This window comes from Lipophrys pholis, assembly GCF_963383615.2.
Source record: "Lipophrys pholis genome assembly, chromosome: 1".
Taxonomy (NCBI): Eukaryota; Metazoa; Chordata; class Actinopteri; order Blenniiformes; family Blenniidae; genus Lipophrys; species Lipophrys pholis.
In genome coordinates this window covers 40,282,130-40,306,636 of record NC_137635.1, presented here as the reverse complement: position 1 = coordinate 40,306,636, position 24,507 = coordinate 40,282,130, and the positions used below count along the sequence as shown (strand labels likewise).

Sequence of the window (24,507 nt, the reverse complement as noted above, 5' to 3'; positions counted from 1 at the left end):
ATGATCAAATTACTCTCTCAAGATGACAATTTACTTCTGTTCAATGTTTTCATTGACTTACGTTACCAACAACCATGGCGGTGGCTGGTGGACTAATTGCTGTTGACTGGCACAACCGTCAAACCGCATCACATACACATGTAGTGGCTTTGAGATCTTTAATCAAATAAATTCTCGGTCTCACAGGATCCCCGGTCATGTGGTGGATCCACTCTACAACCCCTCTGAAGCTTCGTCCATGTACCAGTAGAGCATGTGCTGACTCAAAGCTAAGTAACACATTCTTTATTTTCTGTAGTTAATTTTCAATAATTCAAGGGGTTTATCGTAATCAATTCATCTGCCGTTATTCTACGTGTGTGTGTGTGACTGGTAATGTCAATCTTTTACTTATATACTTTACATTGTTAGTCACATTCAAATACACCCTTGAATCCACAACCTTGTAGTTTGAAGATGACCGGCTCGACCAACTGAACCAAAGCTGCTGATTGTTTTTCTTTCTACACTACAGTCGTGCACATTTTTGCAGACTTTTCTCTGAGTGCCCTTTTTTTTTGACTCTTAACACTCCATGAACGATGCTGCCATCTGAGTCGAGATGAAGTGAAAATAAGCGGAAACAGTTTGAGTTGATCTGTAAGACAAGGTGTATATCCTCAAACCACAACCAGCTTTCCAAGCCTGAACCGCTCATAACAACAAACTCTTTTCTTTCCATTTCTTTTTCCTCGTGTCAAATTCCCCCCCAGAGGTAAGCTGGACTGTTTCCAATAAAAATGTACCACATTTTCACATCCAGACGCACAATATTTGCTTGTTAAAAAGACTTTAAAGTCTGAGCAGATGCTTGCTGTGTAGCCAAAGGAGTTAACCCTTCACTGGGACGTGGTCCAGATTTAATATCTTCCTCACACACTTTTTCCTGCAGTCAATTAAAACTCACAAGTTGGTAGATTTTGGCATGTTGGATTTTACTGCTGCAACTTCTTCCAGCACATAAACTGCTTTTAACTTTCCAAAATGAGAGCATGAGGAAAACCAAAAGTAAGGCTCGTAGAGAGAGAGAGAGAGAGAGAGAGAGAGAATTCTAAAGGATGATTTTAGATGATGTGACGAGACAAGCCAATACGAAAAGCCCTCGATATCTGATAGCTCAGTAAAAGGCTTAAAACTTGGAGACAATGAGTCTGGGTCCTAACACTGCAAAATCAATGTTTAAGCTTAAAGGTAGCCTTGAAAGACTCCAAAACTGCCTATAGTACCACTTGAAGCTTTTTTCCAATCTATTCCGTGCCACACAAACTGAATGAACATTTTTTTTTTTTGTACCACTGCAGCATGATGCATCATTCAGTAATGTGAATGACAGCATAGGGCAGCGGTGGAAGTGGTAGTACACTCAGCGTTTCATCTCACAATCAAAAGTGGATCAGCAACCTCGTTCACATTCATTCTGAATGACGGCATCAGAGCAAATTGTGTCTGGCTTTAATCTCGGGAGAAAAATGTCTGGTGAATCTTGATGAAGCCTTTGCTACCAGCTCTTTAGATGCTAGCCTAATCAAAGCGGTGCCATGCTGTTAGCCCGCGGCGGCACCATCGACAGTCCTTCTGGGATTAATGCTGATTTCTTTTTTTTTGGCTGGAGTCACTGTTGTGAGGGTCCGACACCCCGGTGCGAGGAGGGAGCACCGTCCTTGTCGCTGATGCCTTGCTTACTCTTGTTTGATGCTGGACATGTCTCTGTGCTCCCCACCTCATCTATCACAGTAACTGTGAATGGCGGACGGAGTCAGCAGAGGAACAGAGAAAGGCTACTCCCGACCCTCCCTTCTCTCACTATATACTTAGTAATCTGTGCCAACGCTGTTCCCTGAATGGAGAATGGAGACCTTGTGTGCTAAGGCTCCAGATGGGCAAAAACAACACAGCACACAGCACTAGAACTCTCCACTGAGATAGAGGGGAAAGTGTACGACAAGCTAAGAAGGCTGTGAGGACATTTTTACTGCGTGCAACTGACAATTAGTCAAATTGAACATGTCTTTTTTATTAATGAATCTGTAATGATGGAGTTTGTAAGTGATGAACTATTTATAATCAATACCTAAAAAAGGTTTTTGTTGAACTTGAAATAGGTTCTTCTTTATCCCAAATCCATTTTTGTGGGCTTAAATCCATAACACTACGCTGAAATTAGGAAACAAAACATCAAATTTAATTGCACATTGTGTATGTACAGCACAGTTTTGAACAACAAATCACACATGTGACACAAATTTATCCAGCTGACAAAGGATACAGGCCTGTGGCGAGGAAATAGTACAAAACATCTAATAGTGGCCATTAACTACACAGTTTATTTGCCTCGTATTGCATGTAGTTTGGTTGTTTGGCACTGAAAGCTTGCAGGGCAGTGAGTATCCTGGTCACGTCTGCACTGGACAGTTTGAGTCTGTGGCGCAGCAGACACGCGAACAGATCTACGTGCGGGGCCCCTGGGGGCGAGAGGCGATTAACCCTGTAGCGCAGCTCTACCAGCTGCAGCAGCGCCGAGTCCTGCGATCCCTGAGTGTACGGGTAGTCTATCTGCAGGATCAGGTCCTGAATCGCCTCGGGGTCAAAGTGCACGCTGTAGCCGAACAGCTGCATGTTGTTCACTTTCATGTAGCCGATGTTGTTGGACGGCTCGGTCGCCTCCAGAGGCTCATTGTACAGAGTCATGTTTTTGTTTCCTCCCACAGTGTCCCTGCTTTGACTCCTCAGGTAGAAATGAACCGTCTCAAAAAAGCTCTTCCATCTGTTTCCCAGACTTAACGTCCAGTTATAGCAGTCCAAAGGGATATCCAGCTTTTTCCGCTCCCAGTCAGGGTATCCGTGCTGACCTATAGGGATGGTCCAGCTCTCCGAATGGCTGCCCCCGAAGGGATTGACAAACAGTGACAGTGCTGGCTCCAGAGTGCTATTTCTGGTGAGGCAAAACTGCAAAGCGATTCCAAGGAGCACATGAACACGGTTGGACTTGACTCGGTTGCTCTTGAGAGTGAGCAGCATTCTCTTCCTCCATGACGGATCAAACCAAGTGTTAATGCGCACGTCGTTGCTCACGAACACGGCATGCAGAGAAATGCGTGGGTCACGCCGCTGAAGCAGGTAGCGGAGCTCCAGGTCCTGCAGATCTCTGTCACTCTCCAGGCCCAGGTAGGGGTCCGTAGGGTCGGGCACAGCCGGCCGGCAGACCCCCTGTGTCAGTGTGAAACCGAGGTTACAGCTGGAGCACCGAGTCCGGTTCTCCACGGAGCAGGAGGCGCACCGGGGACCGTCGCCCACAGAGCAGGGTATGATGCCCTGGCATGTCGGGTGGTTGTAGGGACAGGAGCAGCTGTGGCTCTCATCGCTGTAAACACCAACCTGGTTATTCTCACTGCAGTACAAAATGGAAAGAGCGTAGCTCAACCAGAAGAGCAGAGGCCTGAGGGAAGAGACAAAAAGTGTTTCAGTACACCCCGTATTCAGCTGTAGCGGCTATCGTTTAATATCTAATTTGTATTTGTCATTTTGTATCATTTTTAAGTTTTTGTGACTATACAATGACAGAAATGTTTTGCCTGAGAAGATTAATCCTGCTTCTCCTCAAAGAATGGGCTGTTTTGATGTGCAGCAAAAACAATTTAAGCTCGACTCAGCTGGAGCCACAGAAGCAAAATCAGATCAAAATGAATATTTTAATCCGCTGAATTTCCCCCTGTGGTGTTGATGGGTTGTGATGACATTCACACACATAAACATGCAAACAGATGCACATACTCGCAACGAGTTTCAAGGTGGGGGTAAAATCGATACACCACAGCATATTCTGCAACGCAATACTTTATTGATGACAGATGCTGGGTATTGATGTTTTATCGCATAAATAAATTAGTTTGTCAGATGCAACATTGATGGCAGTTCTTTGGACCGCATGAGTCAATTTGTTTGTTTTCATATATTCATATAGTCATCTTACAGCTTTATAATTAATTCCAAAAGTAATTTCATTCTCGTTATGGAAATATTGGAGTTTCAAAAAGTTCTTTTATTTTTAAGTAATTGGCCTCATGCATGAGTTTGACTCATTACTCATTCATGTCATATGTGTATTTCCTACAGTATACCAAGGCTTCATTGAGAAACGGTGCTTGAACAGAGTTAATGCATAATACATAGTGTTCCAACAATCTGTGTACATTGAATGTTGGACTCTTTACTTGCATTTTCAAATGTTGAACCAACTAAATGGCTTTTAAAATGAATTCTCTACTTATATGGCCGTGGCTTTCAGAAATGTATTAAATATTTTCCATCTGCTAGATCTGAAGGGGTTTTGTGAGACAGCATGGGTCCTTCACCAGGCAGAGCCTCATCTGGTGGATTCACGAATGTGTGCTATTATGCAAAAAAAGACTATTCTCTTTACATGTCTGCATTTGAACCTTGCATGCCTTTGTAAAAAGTTGTTTCTGTTGGTTTTACCCACATTGATATTAGCTTGCTGTTAAAATGTCTTTTGCTTATAAATAGAAAAATATTGATTTGAGAATGCTTTTATGTATCTTCTTTCAGTCTTGTTGCAATAGAAGCAATGTTGGTTGCAATCGAAATGATAGGACTGAGATGAGAACCTATTCCTTTTGGTAAGTTTCAGAAATTGCAATCATGTGTTGTTTTAATACTCTGCAGTACTCAGGACTTAAGGTGCTTAAAATTGCAATAACATTGATTATGATTTAAGTATTATGAGGTCTCTTATTGTATTGCAGTTCTCATATATTTTCTCTCATGGCTATATTACCTGCAAAAGCACTGTGACAAACATGCATTTAAAAGTAAATTACAATGGTTCAAAAGACAATGAAATCAAATCAATAAAAGAATGCAAATATTTCATTTCTCTGTGACACAAAAATGGACCAGCATCCTTTCCAGTTACTCTGAACCACTATTGAGTTTCTTTCTTTCTTTCTTTCTTTCTTTCTTTCTTTCTTTTTTACAAGCAGAAGGGGGTGTGATAAAGAACTGTAATTGGATTGTGGACTGAGGAGGCAGTGCCTGAGTTTCAGTAGTAAGCTGATGGATTGTGTCATTTAGTTAATTTCCCTGCCAGAAATAGCTATCAACACAGAGTGTTCATGAGAGAGCATAAATCTGACTGAAGTTATGGCTCCAGCGGCCTCTGATAGGCTGCTGAAATAGAGCACCCAGGTGGGAGTTTGTTGCTGGAATAGCAGCTGTAACAGTAAAAACAGGAGTCGATATAAGCAGAGTCTATGACCCTTTCCTTTAGATTTCTCTGCTGGCCACTGTTTCTCTGCATAGAAGAGAGTAAGATAGAAAATACTCTATTATTCATATGACTTATGCTTCATAATTTTTAATCGGAACTTTGTACTAATTAGTTTCACTATTTATTTACTCTCGTGTTCATCTCTTCTTGTTAAAACATATGATGCCTTCTCACTTGTTTTTGAAATGGATGTATAAAAATGGGAATTTAGATAACAAGGTTTTAGTTTATGTGATATCCCCCCCCAAAATCTTTTCAGCTTGTATTTTTCGAATGTCTATAATATGATCATGGATGTCTGATATGGATATGTAATAGATGATAGCATCGGAAAACGATCTATTTTGAATAAATAGAAATCTATCAAACAATTAAACATTTGCACTAAATACAAATAAAAATAGGACAAATTCATAATAATAACAACTTCTGGGGAAAACCATTTTGTTTTCTTTCATGTGTAGTAAAAATGTACTCACTTCTCCAGTAGGATACACAGTGAAATCACTATCAATACAATATGGTGCAATCCAATATAACACGATCCGATACGATGTGGGGCAGTGTGGTGCGATGCAATACAACACAATACGAAACGATACGATGGGACAAGACGCGACACAACACGACACGACATTACACGACATTACACGACACGACACGACACGACGCGAAGCGGTGCGGTGTGGTACGATACGATCAGATACGATACGATATGATACGATCAGATGCAGTGCGGTGCAATGCGGTATGATACAATGCGGTATGATACGATACGATACGATATGATATGATACGACTGATGAAACTGCTGGATCAGTTGCAATGCATTTTCTAAGCTGCACACACTAAAATGTGTCTATTTGGCCAAACATGATCCCGTTTGTCTTTCAGTGGCTATAGAACAGAGAAGCAGCTTTGGACCTGTCAGCACTTTTCACCTCACCCCACAACTACTTTTCCTAAAGTGCCTTCTAATAAGTACCGTCTCGCTCGGCTGCTTTCTCTCGGTGCCTGCCGCATAAATCATTCTCATAATTATAAGTTTAGGGGAGCACCTTGGGTTAACAGGCTGCAGTATAAATATTCCCTCCTCCTGTCCCCGACTTGCTCCTTACCTCGGCCTCTGCTGGATTATTTTCGGCTGTTTTCGACACCTCTTGCTAAGGCTGAAGAGCTTGTTAGTGGTGCGGCGGGCTTTGGTGAAAAGCTGGCTGCTACTGGTTTCCAGCTGCCTGTAGCGGTGGAGCAGGCTGCCATCCGTCCTCCACAAGTGCTCCACGACAGATGTGTTTACAGCGTAATGGGTTGGCAGCTTCCCAACAAAGCTTTGGAACTCCTCTGGTAGGAAGGAGAACATGAATAAGTAAACTCAGCCTGTGGCTACAAGCCGCAGGGTAACACTCCCCAAAAAACTGTCTATTCCTCATTGTTTGTCCTAGAAAATCAAACAGCTCAAGAGGAGGGATAACAGCTGCCATGGTGCCACAGGAAAGTGTGTTTTTGTTATTTAGATTTTCTTTGGAGGGAGGTTTGCTGATCTTATTGTCATGTCCAAGAACAAACAAATTGCTTTCATACTTTGTGAAGACATTTTACGTTTGTACGTTACACCTGTTGTCAGCGTGCAGCGCTGCATATCTTCAAGGCAACTCGATTTTAATTAGGAATGAGTGACACTGAGCGCAAATGTGCAGTTCCTGTCCTTAATAGTGTGAAAAAAAAAACAAGTTTCCATGGTAACTGTAATAACTTGTGGCAAACGTAAGAAAGAAAGCAGCATGTTTAATTTTGCAATGAGCTTCATTTGTTAGATGAAAAGAGAGACAGAGGACTGAAAGATGCTCAGGAGGATTTTCCTTTTTTTTTTTATTGTGTCTCCACTCAATCACATGTGCATCATGCAGCATTATGTTATCCATAACATTGGCTTTGTTTCCTCTAACAGCCAGTCTGTCTTCCTGTTGTGTAAAGGGTTGTGTAAGTGCCAGTTGAGGCGACTAATCTCCTCCGCAGATGTATTCTATGTTTATGGTAATTATAGCACTGTCTCAAAAATAATGCAATTATAAAGTAGTACGTGCTTGGATTCAGGCCAGGTTGGGTGTAATTGCTGGTTTATTTATTTGTGTGAAAGGCTTCGTTTTGTTGTGTAAAGCTCAAATTAGAGATGGCTGGAAAAAGTGGATTTCAGAATATATATTATTTTTTATAGTTTTTATTTTCTCTTTTTGCTTGAAATAAAGCAAACCAAGGTTCCGAAGTTGTCGTTTTTTTCCCTATAAACAAAGAAAATTATCTTCGATCATGTCAAACTGAACTAACTATATTTCCCATTTAGATTTTCTTAAAATAATGCTGGAAATGAAGATTGATTTATCAAGCTGATGGACGTTTAGTTTAACCAGCTATGCTGAAATCTGTAGTTTGACTGATTCTGACCAGAGATTACAGGGACTATAGTGGATTACCTGCTGCTACTGATGGACAGATCAGATATTACTGTTAGCTGTGGATGTGTGCAAGACACTGATATTACCTTTATGACTTATATTTTCATAAAGAAGTTGCTGGCATTTGAGACGTTCTGTTTTTACTTTCAATAGAAGCTACCGTGGTGTACACCCACAGAGGGAGTAAAGTTCAGACCGCACAACCCTGAGATTTCAAAGTTGATTTTATATCCTTGCAGATTTTTACATATAGAAGTAAAAAGTAAGGGAAATGATCAGTGTTCTGGCTTGTAGTGTGAAGAAATTGATACAGATTCTTATTGATGAAGTAGAAGTAGTGTGCTGGAAAAAATTCCCGGTACAAGTATAAACCTACTCGTACTTCTTCGTTAACTTTATTCAGTCAAATTCCCCGAGGCTGAATCCCATAACTCCAGGACAAAAAGGTCACATCTTCCTGACATGACAAGAATCACAAATTAAACCAAATTACATAATGCTTAATGCACGGCCCGAGAGAACATGCAAACTCCATCTGTTGTCACTGCTTCAAAGTTGCAGTATCAGAATAAGGTTTATGTAATAAGGTGATTTCCCCCCATGCACTATAGGTGCTATTATGAGATCATTTGAGAAGCTGCTAGTTTGAACTACTTTAATCAGAGGGACTGATAAATAATTAATGACAGAAAAAAGAGAAACATCAAAATCCAAAGTTTTATTTTACAAATCATTTTTGTGGTAAATTGTTTGGAGGGTATAAAATCAGTGGACATTCTTGAAATTGAACCATTTGTACCAAAACATTTTGCCATGTTTAACTCTGTGTTGTATTTAGTTTTATATTGTATTATATCATTTTGTGAACCTAGTGAAGTTTTAAAAGTGACTACAACTGACAGATAAGAAAATAGAAAACTTGATCTTTTTCACTCAAAATTGATCAGAACTGAAAAACCATATTAGGATCAAATGGAAACATTCAAACGTGTAGTATTGACTTCAGCTCGCAAAACACATTCGAAACAAAGGGAAATGGAAATAAATAGTCATAGAATCTGTCCGCCAAGACCCCAAAAGCTCACTGGTCAACAACTTGCACCGTGTCCCAGTCTATTGTAACATTGTGAAGTTTCTTTTTGACATTTTTTTTTTTTTCACTTTTATTCTGTGACTCTTTGCAGCAGTTTGGTGAGAACAGATGGAGTTTAAAAAAAAAAAAAAAAACAACAACCCTAAAAGCAGCCCGGAGCACCTTGAGAGCACCAGAACAATCATTTGATTTGACACAATAACTGACGGGTCTCTTCATTCGGTGTCAGGCAGCTGCCACTGTTTGACAGCTAGGAATGCATTTTGAAAGAGAAGGATAAAAAAAAAAAAGCCATGTTGTAGCTCTAAAACACATTTTTACATTTCTTTTCTCAAAAAAAGGTGACCAGTGTGCCGATGTCCAGAGTCCCAGGGACGGGTTTTCAAGCCAATGTGACACATGTGGTGTTTTTAAAAGCACTATTCAGGCTGACATTTTCAAGTCCCACTGTTGCGGGTCACACTAAATTATTTTCTGACTCACCGGATTCTTCAAACTCCTGATTGGCCAGCCTCCAGGCATCCCTGATGCGCAGGAGGTTCTTTTCCAGAGTGTCCAGGTCAGAGAGTGGACAGTTACATTGTGGAAAGTCCGGGCTGCACTCGCACCAGCAGTCACCGCTCTGGCAGACGAACTGACCCTCGGATTTGCAGCCAATGTAGTCGAGAGCTGCCTGGATGAAGCGGCTCCGTAAATAGCCTGGTAGGACAACCTGCAGCCCTGCAGCATCAAACAGAGGATTGACAGCACAACGTAGATTAACATAGTAACAAGAAAAAAATAGACAGTATAGGGGTTTATAGAGGTCTTTGTTCTTGTTGTACTCCACAAATTTTATTATGGGCAAAGAAATATACCAATCTCCCCTCGGTGTGTTTTATAAATCTTAATGAACAGTTTGTTGTTTCTTTGTCGTCTTGTGTTTTCTGAAAACCATCAATACCACAAAGACCCCGCTGCTTCAGTTATTCACAAGTGGACCAGATAATGGACTACTTACACATATGTAAGACAACTTTACTTAAATGAATGACCTTCAGAAAAGGATTTCCATATAAATTTGAGGGCATTTTTAAAGATTTATGTCTGTAATAATAACGAAAGAGCTTGGATTAGCATGCAGCTGGTTTTGTTGATTCCGTGGGATTCGTCTTAAAATGAGCAAAAGATAATAAAATAAAAGGAACCATTTAAAGAAGGGTTTTGATTCTTTCTTTTTTCAGATAGGCATCTTCAGGGTTTTTTTTTTGCAAAGTACCACTTCAGAAGACTTCAATCAGTCTGGATCTGAATTTAGTCTCAGTAATCTCATTTGATTTGACATGAAAGCAAATAAGCTTATCTTCTAAAATGTCAAACTGTACCTCCGAAAAGAGCACCTGAGCCATGTCTCGTCATCACAGTGTGCATATACCTTGTAGCTGAACCTTGTTTTCTGGACTGTGGACCAAGACAGAGCTGACCGTGTCCAGATTGTCATAGTTGCTGCATCCCAGAGGACCGGTTCTGGTTTCAGTCACCTGCAGGTACACCAAGAGGAAACAATAGTATGACACTGTGTGGTGATTTTGTGCTTTTTTTTTTGTGTTCTGTAACTATCCATGTTCAGTGGTGAGATCTTTTAGGTCCTCACAGCCTCTGCTGACACAAAGACAAACATTTTTGGTCTTGTCTCCCTGAAATGACCTGCATGTTTTTGTACACGTTGACTTTTTTCACTTGTCTGTCTCTTTTCCATTTTGAGAAAAAGGATCTCATGCCTCATACAGCGAACCACTGCGTAAGTAATATTCAGAAGATCCTCAATTATAAAACCTTCTCTCCACAGACAGAATAATTTCCTCTGATGGAAGAGATGGAATCAGCTTGCATCCGACGGAAAAACCTTAAACTGATTCGCTTGTCAGCTTACATCATTTCCAACAGTAAGTTTGATGTTAAGTTTATAAACTCACAAAAGTCAATCCGCGTTCACATTTGTTTTTGTTTTTTTTGTTTTTTTTTAAGAATTCTCTCTGATTCCCAAAACCATATGTGATTTTAACGAATGGCCATCCATCCCAGGTGCTGCTTTACATCCCTCATAAAGTGCAGCGTTCATCTCCCTCAGCCCCTCTTTTTCTCTTCCTCTGATCTTCAATCAGCCTCAACTCCGCACCTGCTGCAAAAACCAAATGAATGGAAGTCGGCCTGGCTGGAAATTAATGGAATGATATCTTTAATCCATCAGGCTGATGCATAACCAGAGGAACATGTTCTCATTTTGGGGGGGCACTTGTCTTCATCAGTGGCTACTCACTTTAGCATCTACGTTTGCCCCTTGGGCTGATTAATGCGCACACTCTAATAGCCACTTCAGATGATAAAATGGATGATTGGTGTTTTATACCATAGGAAGCACAACTGCCGCTCCGCTTGTCTTCGGCGCTCTTATTCTTTAAAGCCTGCCACCGAGCAGACGCAACCTTGCATCGCGCAGCATTGTTTTCCTTGCTTGAAAACAGGCTGTTAATTACTGTGTTTAGAGGCGGTGAGCTATAAACACTTGAGAGACCTTCATTTATCATATTCTGATACAAATGGAGTGAAATGTTTGTTCCCAGCTACTTTAGCATGCCAAGATATTTTCTCCCAAAATAAACTCGATGCCGGAAGAAAAAAAAACCTGGTAAAACAGATTTGACAGCCTGCTTGCTTCCCTGCAGCCACAACAGGTGAGTCTCCTAATGGCAGGCCAATTCTGCAAATAAGCATTCGTTCTTAATCCTGCCTGATCATGTAATCATGGGAAAGAAAGTCCCTGAACTGGTGTTAAAGATTTGGGTTTGTGTGAGTGAACTTGAAGTTTTGCAAGTGTCCTGGATTGAACGTTTGCCCTCCATGTAAATCAGTTATTCAGATCAAGTGTCTCCGCCATCTTGATCCGTTTTGTGTTTCGTACTCTCTGGTGTCTATGTGATCCCTTTTCCTAACATGGTTCATTCAAGCCCCCCAAAAAAGGTGCATACATACTCTGCAAGAATTCAGAAATGTGTATTCTTCTTTTAGGTGACAAGAACAAGGATGATGTCAACTCTGCTCAGGACAGACTTCTTGAGCAAAAAACTTGTGAGAGGAGATGAGACAAAAAAAACAACAAGAAGCGACTGAACATGGCATGTTGAATTTTATGCGCACATCATGTCCACTTCAACTCTCTGACCTGTTAATTGTCCCACATGGAGTCACATGACAAACAAGTTCAGCCCTCATGATGCGTTGAGAACAAGCTGTGAAAACATCCAGACCAGGGTCGCGGGAGAAGAATTATGTCGTTATTTCCTTGCAGCCCTGGGAGAAAGAACAAGTTTCTCCATTCTTGCAAAGTATGTAGGGACAGTAATTCTCCGCTCCTCCTCTCTGCTTCCTCACCCGTGAATGGATGGGGTGTTACTCGTTAACTTTCCTCTCCCTATGTGTATTTATGTGCCGTCCTCAGTCTTGTCGGTTGCCAGTTTGTCTCACCATGTTACGCATCTCTGTAATGTGTCTTGTGTTTGTTCTCGCCTTTACCTCAGACTTTAACCACGTCTCCTTTACTGGTCCACAAGGGGTCAATGATAAACTATGAATCAAATGAAAATGAGCCTACTTTATGCATGCAATACAAGTGTTTTCCTTTTTTTTCTGAGGCAGCCAGCCCTATTTTAACAGCGTATGTAATTCATGCTTGTGGGCGAACCCATATTTTCTCTACTGAAAAAGATTAAAATCATTCAAATTTGTATCACCATCATTTTACAACACAATGCAGAGAAATACAAAAACTTGACAGATATTGAGCAGAAACAGTATAGTGCAACATGCTTTTTAATGAGCTTCATATTAGTTTGAGGCGAATTGAGTAGAACTCTTGCTTCTGTCCACCATGGTAATCCTAGTTTTCCACAGTAAAATCGTTTGCCCATCCTCGCTTTAACTAGAACATATTTTCCAAATTTAGTCTGCTCACGTTTGGTCATTCCCTGTTCTTGACCTCGAGTTCCTGGATCACTCTAGTCTGCCACTCTGACTGATCACATGTGCACTGACCTCTGCCTGCATGAGCACGAATAAACTGTCTGAGCATTCATCTGCATCCTGAGCCACGAGTTGGGACCATCAATCTGAACCCTGACATTAACCTCTGTAATATTGCAAATAAATTTTTTTGGAAGGTATTCCCATTTTGTACTACTTCATATCTCTTGCATCTGTAATTATTCTAAAGCTGTACATACAGCTACATTTCCATGCAATCAATAATTTGCTTGAGATACATTGACATCGATTACATTTGCTCAAATGATTATGCAGCAGGGCTGTTGTAGATACCTTTATGCATTTCTTCATTGTATGATCTTTCACTGTAGGAAAACAAACCACTAAATGAAAAGGGAAAAAAAAGCCCACGGATGGGTCATTTACACATGGAGTTTTCATGTTCTCTCAGTGTGTTAAGGGGACTGGTACAATTCAAAGACTTGCATGTTAATTCTTGACTTTACATTGCCCGTCGGTGTGAGTATGATGTGTCTCTGTGTGAGCCCTGCGATAGACTGATGACCTGTCTTTCACTCAATATCAGCACGAATCGCCGTATTCTACTAAGCATAATATTCGCAAAAAATACAATTATTGGAAAACTGTCATATCAATGTATCTTATTGAACCAAAGGTAAAGCAGTATTTCAAATATCTGCAGTGCCTTATTGTTCTTGTGAGGATGTATTAGTAGTCTAATCAATGCCTGGTATCCGTGAGTGTGTTCAAGTATTACCTACAGAATTATTTATATAGCCATGTTTGCAACAAAAGCCAGTAGAGCTAAGCAAAAAGATTGATGGACTAAGAACCCTAACTTTTTAGAGGGTATCATTAATAGATAACATCACTGTATGAAAGAAAAGGCCAACGTTAATTTAATATCATGAGCCCAGGAAATTTTCAAGGCTCAAATATAAAGTTGAAGCTAACGGTGAATACTGATATAAAGCATAGATTTTATTTCCAGTCTGATGTCATCATTCTTCTCTGAATATTTCCTTTATGAAGGTAGAGTGAGTTTAAGGAAACTGAACCAAGCCAGTTCAACTCTGTGCTTCATTTCATGGCATTCCCACGTGTAACTGCTGGAGGCCTACAAACCACGACACACCAGAGCAACACATCTCGCTTCAGGCAGAAAGTATGTAGTGTTTCATTTCCCAGCAGATCACTGTTGTATTTGCACTTTTCTCACTTCCACGTACCCTTATAGCGGTGGATGCGATTTGTAGATGGTGCAGCTTGCGCAGGGTGCTCTCCCGGTCTGTGAAGTAGGAGGCAGCCAGCTGGTGGAGGGCTTCCAGGGTCACGGCCCCCGTAGTGTTTGAGTTCCCGTTGCTGCTACGGCTGCCTTCGGCCGCCGAGGAAGAAGAAGACTCCTGGCTGAGCTTCCTTTTGTCCACAAATATCGTCAGAGACTCCTCCCCTGGTGACAGTCAGGCAGAGGCAATGAGAGGTTCATTAGCTCTGACAGAGCAGCACTAATCACCTTTCATTAGTATCTTTTCAGATTGGAGAGAAAAGCGCAGTAGTGATTAAGTGCTGTGGGAGAACTGATGGTTTGGATGATTGCAGGAAAAGGCACAGACAAGGTCTCTGCATCTATTAAACTCCTCATGAATAAAGAGGGCTTATTCAAGATCATTGATCAAGTTCCCTTAATTATTTTAATTATCTTAATTATAATGGCCAAAAATCACACAAGAAACAAAGCGGGTCTCTGGTTGCCACTGAGTCTCTTTAAGAAATAACTTGTGCACTATGTTAATATCACTGAGAGCCATGAAGCCCTCTCAGTTTCATTAAAGATTGCCTTCAGACATTGGTGAGGGATGTACCAAGATATCTTAAAAAAGTTCAGGATATAAAAAAAAAACTTTTTATCCACAATTTTATTCAAACTGAGAAACATTCATATTTTACATTTCTTACACCTAAACTGAAGTATTTCAATACTTTTTCAAAGCCCCACAGGTCCTATAAGGAAAAAAAACACTTTCTTGAATTAATGTATTTTCTGAAATGAGCGAGATATTGAATAATGACATGGAAATGTAAAATATATGAAAAGTACAGTATTTGCCCGAATGGTCTCAAACTTCAGGCTATACGTGAAAAGGTTGTATATTCGATCAGAAACGTTGCTCATAAATACCATCAAAACCAGATTTTCAATAAGCAAAGTGCAAAGCAAAGCCAAACACTGGACTGCGAAGTTCTTCCCGCTCTTTACTTTTGATGGAGGGAAAGCCAACATTGAAAACTCTAGGCCTTTCTGCGATGAAATGCTGTAATTTACTCTTTCTGGTAAAGCGCCTCACTTTTCCCCTCACTTTTTTCGTCTTCTTCTCCTGCAATTGGTCATTTTGCGCAATTTCTCGATATAACTTCCCACTACTGTATTCCCCAGAGAGCAGGTGTAAAATTGCTCCATTCACTTTGGGTGAAGAGGTCATCAATAAAGCCCATTATTTTTTCCAGCAGGCTGAGTTGTCAGGAAGATACACAGATGACCACGTTTTGAAGACCGTGTTCTTGGCAGGTACTCTTTAAGCCTTAGCAACCATTAACAGAATCAGGAGCCATTTGTAAATACCTGTCTGATTTCCTGATTTTCAAACTATCTATTTGCAGCTTGACCCTCAGCTGTGCAGAGGAGAACTGTGTATAAACACACAGGCAAACAGACCAACCTCCAGACAAACACCAAAAACCTTCTGTTGTAACAAACTTCTCTGTTAGTCCATCTGATTTAATTTGCCTCTGAAGTGCCAAATCAATTTTAACAATCCAAGGTTTCCCCGCATAGAATTTACAGTATGGACAAAGAAATTCAGTTTTTATTGTTAATGGACGGTGATGGTGTTGTGAGTTTTTAGGAGGGTCTGGGGAAGAACAAATCATTCATTATGAGGAATGTACTATTATATAATGCAACAAACCACAGTAGCGCAAAAGTGCGGCCTGGTTACTAGTTTTGATTGTATTAAAAACGTGAACTAAATTAGATTTTCTAACATACAGGAGCCTTTGTAACGTCGCCACAGAGTTAAAGTCAGTTACCGCCACACTTCTACTCATCATTCAGCAGTAAAATGGACTAAACCATTGTGATGGGCGGGGAGTGGATATAAGTATTTATGTTACAAAGTTGTCTTGTCAAATTGCACAAATACTATCAGTTGGCACAATTGAAAATTTGATACTTATATTAGATTGATGAAACTAAATGGGGGGGGGGGGGGGGGGGCTTTTCTGTTTTTCAGTGAGGACGGTAAAACACATTCAGTTAAAATGTGACATTTGCTGCTGTCCTAATCAAAATAGATAAGCACATTTTGCCAACATGTTTGTGGTAACAATGACATTTTTTTGTGCGTGTGTGTTGCTGTCAGTTTCCTCACACGTCACATTACATTTTTTGCGTTTGTTTTCTAATCTGCTGCTGCTATGTTGAACACTTGCTAATGGTCAAGGCTGGAAAAGAGGATCTATCATGGTGACCTTTTGGTGTGTGTGATTAGCGCTGTTTCTTTACCCTTTTTCTGGGAACAGACGCCATTTCCATTGCAATTTGTTGACCTTTAACAAGTTGTAGTTTTGATAATTGCAAGTCAAACCTCACCATACCAGTTGGAATAAAAGAAATATAGAAATTCTCATCTGATATCTGACAAGGATGATTGACATAATGACATTGTGCTGTCCACAAACGTTTCCTGTGATACGCGTAAAAATAATAAGAGGAAAACAATCTTTATTTTCAGCAGGAAGCTGGAGCAAAAAGTATTCCCTTGTTGTTACTCTATTCTTGACATGTTTATCTACTTTGACCTCCTCCTTATTAAGTTTTATAGCTGTCTCACAAAGCCAAACAACATTACCCTTTGTTTCTGACAGCCATAAGTCATAATTCTTATTGTTGCTCGATGCCTTTGTCAGGTAAACATAATTTGTATTAGTATGGGTGACTTACTGGATTGGTTCAGAGAGTCCGAATCTCAAAGAAACTGTGAACGAGACGCATTACATGAAGGAGTAGTTTGGTTGTCTTATGATCCACATCTTAGGTACTTAGTGGTAATCAAATGACACTCCAAAAGACAACAGGATAGGCTGTGAACAAAGACAGACTTTGGCTTTGCTTCTGAAAAGCAAGGCCAAAAAATGTAAATGGCCAAAAGCAGAATAGTTGCAAAATCAAATAAAAGCCATGCCTCATCCATACGAATGAACCTAGAAATATAAAACAAGCATATTCAATAAAAGTATTACCAACTTGACAATCCAGCTGTTTATTTGATGAATGTAGTAAATTTTTTAACAAAATCTCCCAGTCCGCCCTTCCTTCCATCCATCCATCCATCCATCCATCCATCCATCCATCCATCCATCCATCCATCCATCCATCCATCCATCCATCCATCCATCATCCATCCATTGGAGGGAACTGGGGCTAAGCCTAACTCACTATGGAGGAGGCAGGTTGCCACATTCACAGTCGCAATTTAAAGTCACCAGTTGACATAAAATGCATGTTATTGGACAAACCGGAGAACTGGTTGGAAAACTCATGCATGCACAGTGAGAACACTCTACGACAGGGACAGGCTCCCAAGTCCAGACTTGTCGGTAGGACCTCCCAGTCATCAGAAAATATCATTACATTTCTGAGATCACAATTTCTGATTTTGTTCATGTTTGTCAACCTCATGATGATGCAGCATTTAGCATGCTCACCTCACAGTGAAGAGACACTGGTTCAAACCAAACTCAATTTATTTCTGTGTCAAATCTAAATGTTCTCACTGTGGGTGCATGAGGTTTGTTCAGGCTCTACAGGTTCCTTCAACAGTCCAGAGACATACCGTATGTGTTAGGTAGAAGGCAACTGTAAAGTACCTGGAGCTGTGTGATTGTCTCCATGTATTGGCTCTGTGATGGAATAAGGACTTGCCAGCGGTGACTGGTCCTGCTTACCGCCCAGTGTTTGAAGATTTTTAATGAATAAGTTAATTTAAGAGAAAAGATCAGTGATTATACTTAGAATTGGAAAGTATAATTCTTTTATCTATTAATTTTGATATACCTTTCCTGAGAAACATTGGTTGGTGTCTACTTTTGTTTTAAGCTATAAAAAGGGGTGAAGGTTGACAGACAATGGTGGCTGTAATGGTGGCACATTAGTACTGCGGCTTCGCTGCTGCAGAAACGATGGTCCCAAAATATGTCACCAATAAAAGATGGCAGCCCATAGATCCAAAAGACTTTGGCTTCACTTCTGTACAATAGGCAGAACAAGAGGCATGTCGTTTATCTTTATATGCAGTATATTAGACTAAATACCCGGTGACCGCAGTAATTCAAGAGTCCAAGTTCAGCTAAGCAATAAAGGCTTCATTTTCATTTAAATCTTCAGTTGCTTTGCAGTGTGCTGAGTGCACTTCCAAATTACACTATGAGAATTTTTCCTTCATGAATGTATGAATTATGATTTTATAAGATACTGACAAACAAGTGGTATGTTTACAGATGCTTTGGCTGCTATTGTGTTTGTGCAAATAGGATAAAAGCAAACCAATCTACAGAACAATCCAGAATTTACTATGTAAAAACAAATAATTTTGATTTGAACTATCAAATTGGATTGTTACTTAAAGGAGACATATCATGCTTTTAAATCCTTCCTTTTTACATATAAATCATACAGTTGTGGTCTATACAACGCGAAACTGCAATGCTTGGGTCTGAATTCCTCATTATTAGAGCTCCACAGGCCCCTTTTCAACCCCTTTTCTGATGTGCTTCTGAGAGCAACTCGTTTTGGGGCGGTCTCTTCAAATGCAAATGAGACACTTCATACCCCGCCTCCTCTCCAGGTTGCAGAGGTGACACTCGGTTCAACGTCACCCTGTTCGGCCATCTTTGTAGTTTGATAGAACAGATACAATTATCTAGCGGCGCAGAAACTTTATATTCACACATTATTTACAAAATGTCAACAACGGAAGATTTGTCCATCCAGCCATACATGTTGGAGCCAGAGTCGGACCCGGCGGAGCGAGATGAAAATGACGATGATGCACCTACAGAACAACGTCTTCATATGGATGTAACGCAATGGTGTGTTACTATATTTACACTAACTTCTCCATCCATGCCCACTACTACAATACTGCCTGTATTACAACGACTATTTAACACAGAAGTTACATTATAATCTAAAACGAGCACACAGCGCTAACATATGAAGACGGTGCAACTGCTAATGCTAACAAAACAATGACAGGGACGTCTTATCATCACACTTTCTAGCGTTATATACAGCTTACCGAAGTGCTCTGTTCGTCGTCTCCATAGATAGAAGGAACTGACCGCTCAATCAGACGAAGTCTTTCGGCAAATCCTTCTTTATACTGGCGGAGGTTGTTGAAGCAGTCGTCCTTAAAGTGATTCGCGCACACAAAAATGACCTTACCCACAGATGTGGGTACATTTTTGTGAAAAATAAAACTCAACCAGGCACTTCGAAAAGGTTCTGATGCTGGGAGACGGTGTAACGAAGCTTGTGGGTTACTAAATCCAACAACCGAACATTTCGACTTATCCTCTCGTAACTTCGGTTGGACTACAAAATCGCAGCGAGAAACAAAAATGGCGGATTGCTCGAAATGTCGATGTCCTAATTTGGCAGTTCCGCTGAGAATACTGTGACGTCATTGTTCAAAAAACGTAATAGAGAATAGAAAAATCGAAACCGATCGCAAAATATGACCAAAACAGAATATAAAGATATCAACGGAGCACCTGAAGAGACTACTTTGAACTTTTCTGTACTTCTAAACACTCTAAATATACAACAAAATGCATTTAAGGGCTAGAAAAGTGGATTTAGCATGATATGTCCCCTTTAAATAGTTTATTTTCCAGGACCACATTTTCAGGTTGTAAAACAAACTACACTTTATGAATATAACTGATGAACGAAGGATTAAAGTTAAGGAATTAGCATTTAAAGGATTATATTGTACAACAGCTGTGAAGCTCAATTTGTGGAATCCTGCTGTCTTTTTCCCGCCTCCTACAATGAATTTGTCACATTCTAAACAACAGAGATTTGATGAAATTTGAGCCAAAATAACACTGATCCAAATATATGATTATATGCTTTGTTGCTCAGAAAGCAGCAGGCGATAAAATCAGGGCCCCATATGCTGTAAAAAAAAAAGAAGAAAAGAAAAAAAGAAAAAAAAATGGAACAAGCTCACATGAGAAGCGATGTGAACCAAGTTTGCTTTGAATCTCTACTGTACCTCCCAGAGTGGCAGAGAGGAGGAGGTGGGTGCCGTATTTCTTGATTAGACTCTCTGTAATCGTCTGGAGGGTCGGACGCCTCCCCAGCTGGCGGATGGTGTTCGTGAAGTCTGGGTCGAGGGGTGGAGCCAGACCACCGCTGCCTCCAAAACCATCCCTCTTCTCCACCGCCAGGCTGTTGACCTTCCATCGACCAAACTCCCTGCAACACACACACGCACGCGCACGCACACACACACACACACACACACGCACATGCACACACACGCACGCACGCACGCACACACGCACGCACACACACACACGGCCTTTAGTTGTGTATGGAGAACGGCGCTGCAGATGAACACAGACGGATGCATTGTACATATATTGAGGCATATATTACAGGCCTGACTGAACAGATTCATTCCTATAGAGGGCTGACACAATGTGGCAGTGATAATCTGACGAGCTCTATCTAAATGTACGGGTGAAGGACTTTTCGACCTTGCTGGACCTTTTTCATTTCAGGTAATAAATCAAATCAGGTTTTTCTGTATTACTGCTACATTTTCACTTGCATGTAACCTGAGGTTCTCACAAAGTCTATTTTATTCCACAGTGATTGTATCTTTTCCATTTACCATACTTATTTTATACTGATTAAAAACTTAGTTTTTATACAAGTGGATACTTCAAACAAGTGCGTACGTTTCTATACTTGTTCTCTTTCGTTCAGTGGGTTCAGTCAAGTTTGCTCTCGTATTACTACTATTCAGATCAGCAGAGATGAGACATTTTAAGAATTATTCAGCACTCAGTTTATGCTCTGCTCACTTGTTGTTCTCAAGCACTCATCACAGCAAATTCTGATGCTTTTGACCTTTAGACCGATGAAGCCTTGTTGCTTCATTCTCTTTAACTGGGCAGCTAGTGGGAGCTTTTTAGTTGGGGCTCAAACACATTGCATGAATCTACCAACGAGAGCAATATTATAGAAAAAAAAAATTTAATTGGGAAGGGGAATATCTTCACATGTCGTAGTATTTCTAGAATCTGGTTGAAGGTCTGTACTGTGTGGCTCTGATATTAGAAAGAATCAGAATCACATTGATTTGTAATATGGCTTCTTTATATTGCTTCTTAGATATTGCTTCTATTTCTCCACTTTTGTTTCTGTATTCCTCCTGACTTTGTCAAAACCATTTGCAAGGAGACCCCGCTAAAAACAAACGTTCCATTTTCCAATCAAACTTTAGAGGACTAAAATGGCAAAATATCACATTACCTTTCAACAAATTCGGAATTATGTTTTACCAAATCACTTTTTTCCCCAACCATTTAGAGATTGTAGAGTTGCCCCTAGAGGACCCCTGGTAGAGAATCAGAGTGATAGGGCTCACAGATTGAGCGCAGCTTTAAATAACTCCTATACGTGCATAAAGGAAAACTTATTGGGATGCAAAGCTGTGCCTCACTCTGCCTCAGAAAGGCACAAAATAAAGTCCCACATCATCAGCTGCCTTCATTGGTTATCTTATGCCCTTTGGACACGAGTCTCGCTGAACTGCAGATAGACACAAACTGTCTCTCTGTCGCTCTGTATAGCACCAGTTATTGTCTGCCTCTCCCACAGCATTCGCTTGCTGCTCTGTGTCCCTCCCTCCACTTCCAGGAGGTCATCAAATCCCTGCCATGAGAAAAACGATCGGCAGGGAGATAATTGGAGGACCGGGACAGTGTGGAGTGTATTATTACAGCCAATCATCATAACGAGGGGACAGGCTGAGTGTCCGTCTCCGGTGGACATCTGGGCAGTGGAGCTCCCGCCCAAGGTTTAGCCTCCAGCTATTCCATCAGCAATGCACACTGTGGCAAACAAAGGAGCTGTAGGAGCGTGCATCACCTAACCATGAAGCCCTATGCTGTGTGAAGAGAAAGCAATAAGCCATGATATAAACATTTGTTGAAAGGGTGCAGAAAATTAAAAAACGGAGCAGCTGTGGGGAACAAATGGACAGCTTAATCACACGCTGCCACATGACTGACAGCCACATGACAGTCACTGTGGTCCAGCTATTACAGGGGTTTTAGGGGTGTGTAAGCCTCAGGCTATTTAAGAACACTTGCCGATGAAAAAAATCAGGAGCTTACGATGCTGCAAGAAGTGTGAAGGGGTACGAAACATTTCGGAGAATAATTGCACTCAGTCTTTCCACTTTCAGATTTTATCTCCAAAACTTTAAATAACAGCCAAGATCAGGTGGAGGAAAGTGCAAACAGTCTTAAAAGGGCTTTCCTGCCAGTTATCATCCTTTACAGCTGGCTTTTACCTCAGCTGGGTCTCATTTTGGAACCATCCTTAAAATCCTCAAATCCCTAATCTGCAGAATATGCTTGGAGTTAAAAATGTGAGCAGCCAGCTTACAGGGTACAGGGCTGACTGCTGCAGGGTAAAAGTCCTCCAAGAGGTGAGACATCAACTGCCAATACTGACAGTGGCTGTCTTAGACATTATACCAGCGCTCCTCTTCTTTGTCCCCAACAATGATTTTTCACTACCTATACAATGGTAGAAGCTTTATGAAGGACATTTGAACTGCAAGTCTGTTCTCTTATAAAACACTGTAAGAGACAACAATGGAGCAATTGATTTATACACCTATGTATTCACAAGCAGTTTTATTTACTGGCGGCTGAAAAGAAACTTTGCATTCTTCAACCAAACTCTGCAACACCACAGGCATGTAAGAACCAACTTAAATTCCAACAAGAAATGTGGAATATATTACCCAAAGAAAGCTTGTATTGCTACAGAGGTTGGAGCAGCAGCTGGTAAGTGCACCTTCGGGATGCTCCCGAAACTCACTGAAAAGATGCAATAAATGCTGTCATTGGATTGCCTCCTGCTGCAGAGGTCATTTTGAAAGATCAGCAATAACACTCCCATCACATTCCAGAAGGCGAAACATAAACCTCCCCCCAAAAAAAGAACCAAACGCTGGCTGATACTCAGATGCCTAATCTGTTTGCAGTCAGAATGCTTAGAGAGCAAAGGGCACTCTCTCTGTGGCTACAGCTCTTCAGATTTGCTCATCAGCTTGCAAGTAAATTGGTGCAGATACCTGTGAGGGCAATTCTGAGAGTGTGCAGGTGTTCATTCCAAACACTCCAGCAGCTGCCTGCACTGATAGGTTGCACTCTGGCTCAAATTGCTCATCAGTAAAATGATCCAGTAGCAAATATGAAGGAAATGAAAAACTGCAAATAGCACAGCCCCAAAGTCTTGTTGTATCTCAAGAATAGGATTCTGGTCACATAATATTCATTGAATTATCACTGCTGACTTGAAGTACATATCTCACCTATAGATTTTGTATCTGGTGCTGAATCCCTGCTGATACCTTTCCGCAGCCTCGGTGAACTCCAGAGACTGGTGGAACGGCCCTTTATCCGACAGCAGCCAGCCCAGAGGGCCGGGGGCGCTGTCGCCTTGTCCGGCGGCGGCGGCTCCGGCAACGGCGGCGGTCCTGGAGGTCCAGCAGCAGCAGCAGCAGAGCCAGAGGCTGAGAGCCGCCCCCTCCCATAGCAGAGACAGCCGCTTATGACTGATTCTCTGACAGGTCATGCTTCACCCAGTGACACCTCATTCTCTCCGGACTGAGAGGACAACAACTCTTAAGAATCCAAAAGTGGCCTGGCGCGTTGCGCACATTTGAACGGTTGCCCAAAATTCATCCTAAACCCTCCTAATATTTAGAAATGAATTGTCAAGCGGCACAGTTGATGTTAATCTGATTCTGCAAAAGGAGCAGCTTTCAGGAATGAGTGAACTCCACCGATCTTGCGCGTCGAAACGAGAGAAAGAAAACCCTCTCAAATTCTCTGATCCGATTAAAAAAAAAAAAAAAAAGTGATTTGCACCAAGTCCTTTACATCGAGTGTTTTCCCAACTTGAGATCTGCTCTTGTTCAACTTTTTACTCGCGGAGAGGATGCTCCGGAATCCGCTCCTCGGTGAGAAGTTGAGGCGGCGCAGGCGGCGACACACGATGGGAGTTCATTCTGAGGACGTCCGCGCAGTCCGGGGTAATTCCAGAGGTTGAACGCAAAAGACAGTTTTCTCCAACCTGGCTGCAATCCTTTTGCCGCACTGTGCGATCCTTAAAGTGTCTGCTTTATAGAAAGCCCTCTAAATGTTTGCGTGCGGGCTCTTCTTTCCCTCCCTTCCCTTCGCTGTGTGAGCTGGTGGATGAATGAGCGCCTGCTTCGACAAAG

At 41.2% G+C, this 24,507-nt stretch overlaps 1 protein-coding gene across 1 annotated transcript; it reads right to left on the bottom strand.

The window, feature by feature from the left end:
- Nucleotides 1-2,201: 2,201 nt before the first annotated feature.
- LOC308121680 (BMP/retinoic acid-inducible neural-specific protein 3-like) lies at nucleotides 2,202-24,503 on the bottom strand. Its single transcript, XM_080483070.1, has 7 exons — nucleotides 23,596-24,503; nucleotides 20,251-20,453; nucleotides 14,143-14,363; nucleotides 10,287-10,392; nucleotides 9,356-9,592; nucleotides 6,445-6,667; nucleotides 2,202-3,475 (listed from the first exon to the last, which is right to left on the bottom strand). The coding sequence occupies exons 1-7, from the start codon at nucleotides 23,856-23,858 to the stop codon at nucleotides 2,350-2,352; spliced, it is 2,379 nt and encodes a 792-aa protein (XP_080339196.1). The 5' UTR covers nucleotides 23,859-24,503; the 3' UTR covers nucleotides 2,202-2,349.
- Nucleotides 24,504-24,507: the final 4 nt, after the last annotated feature.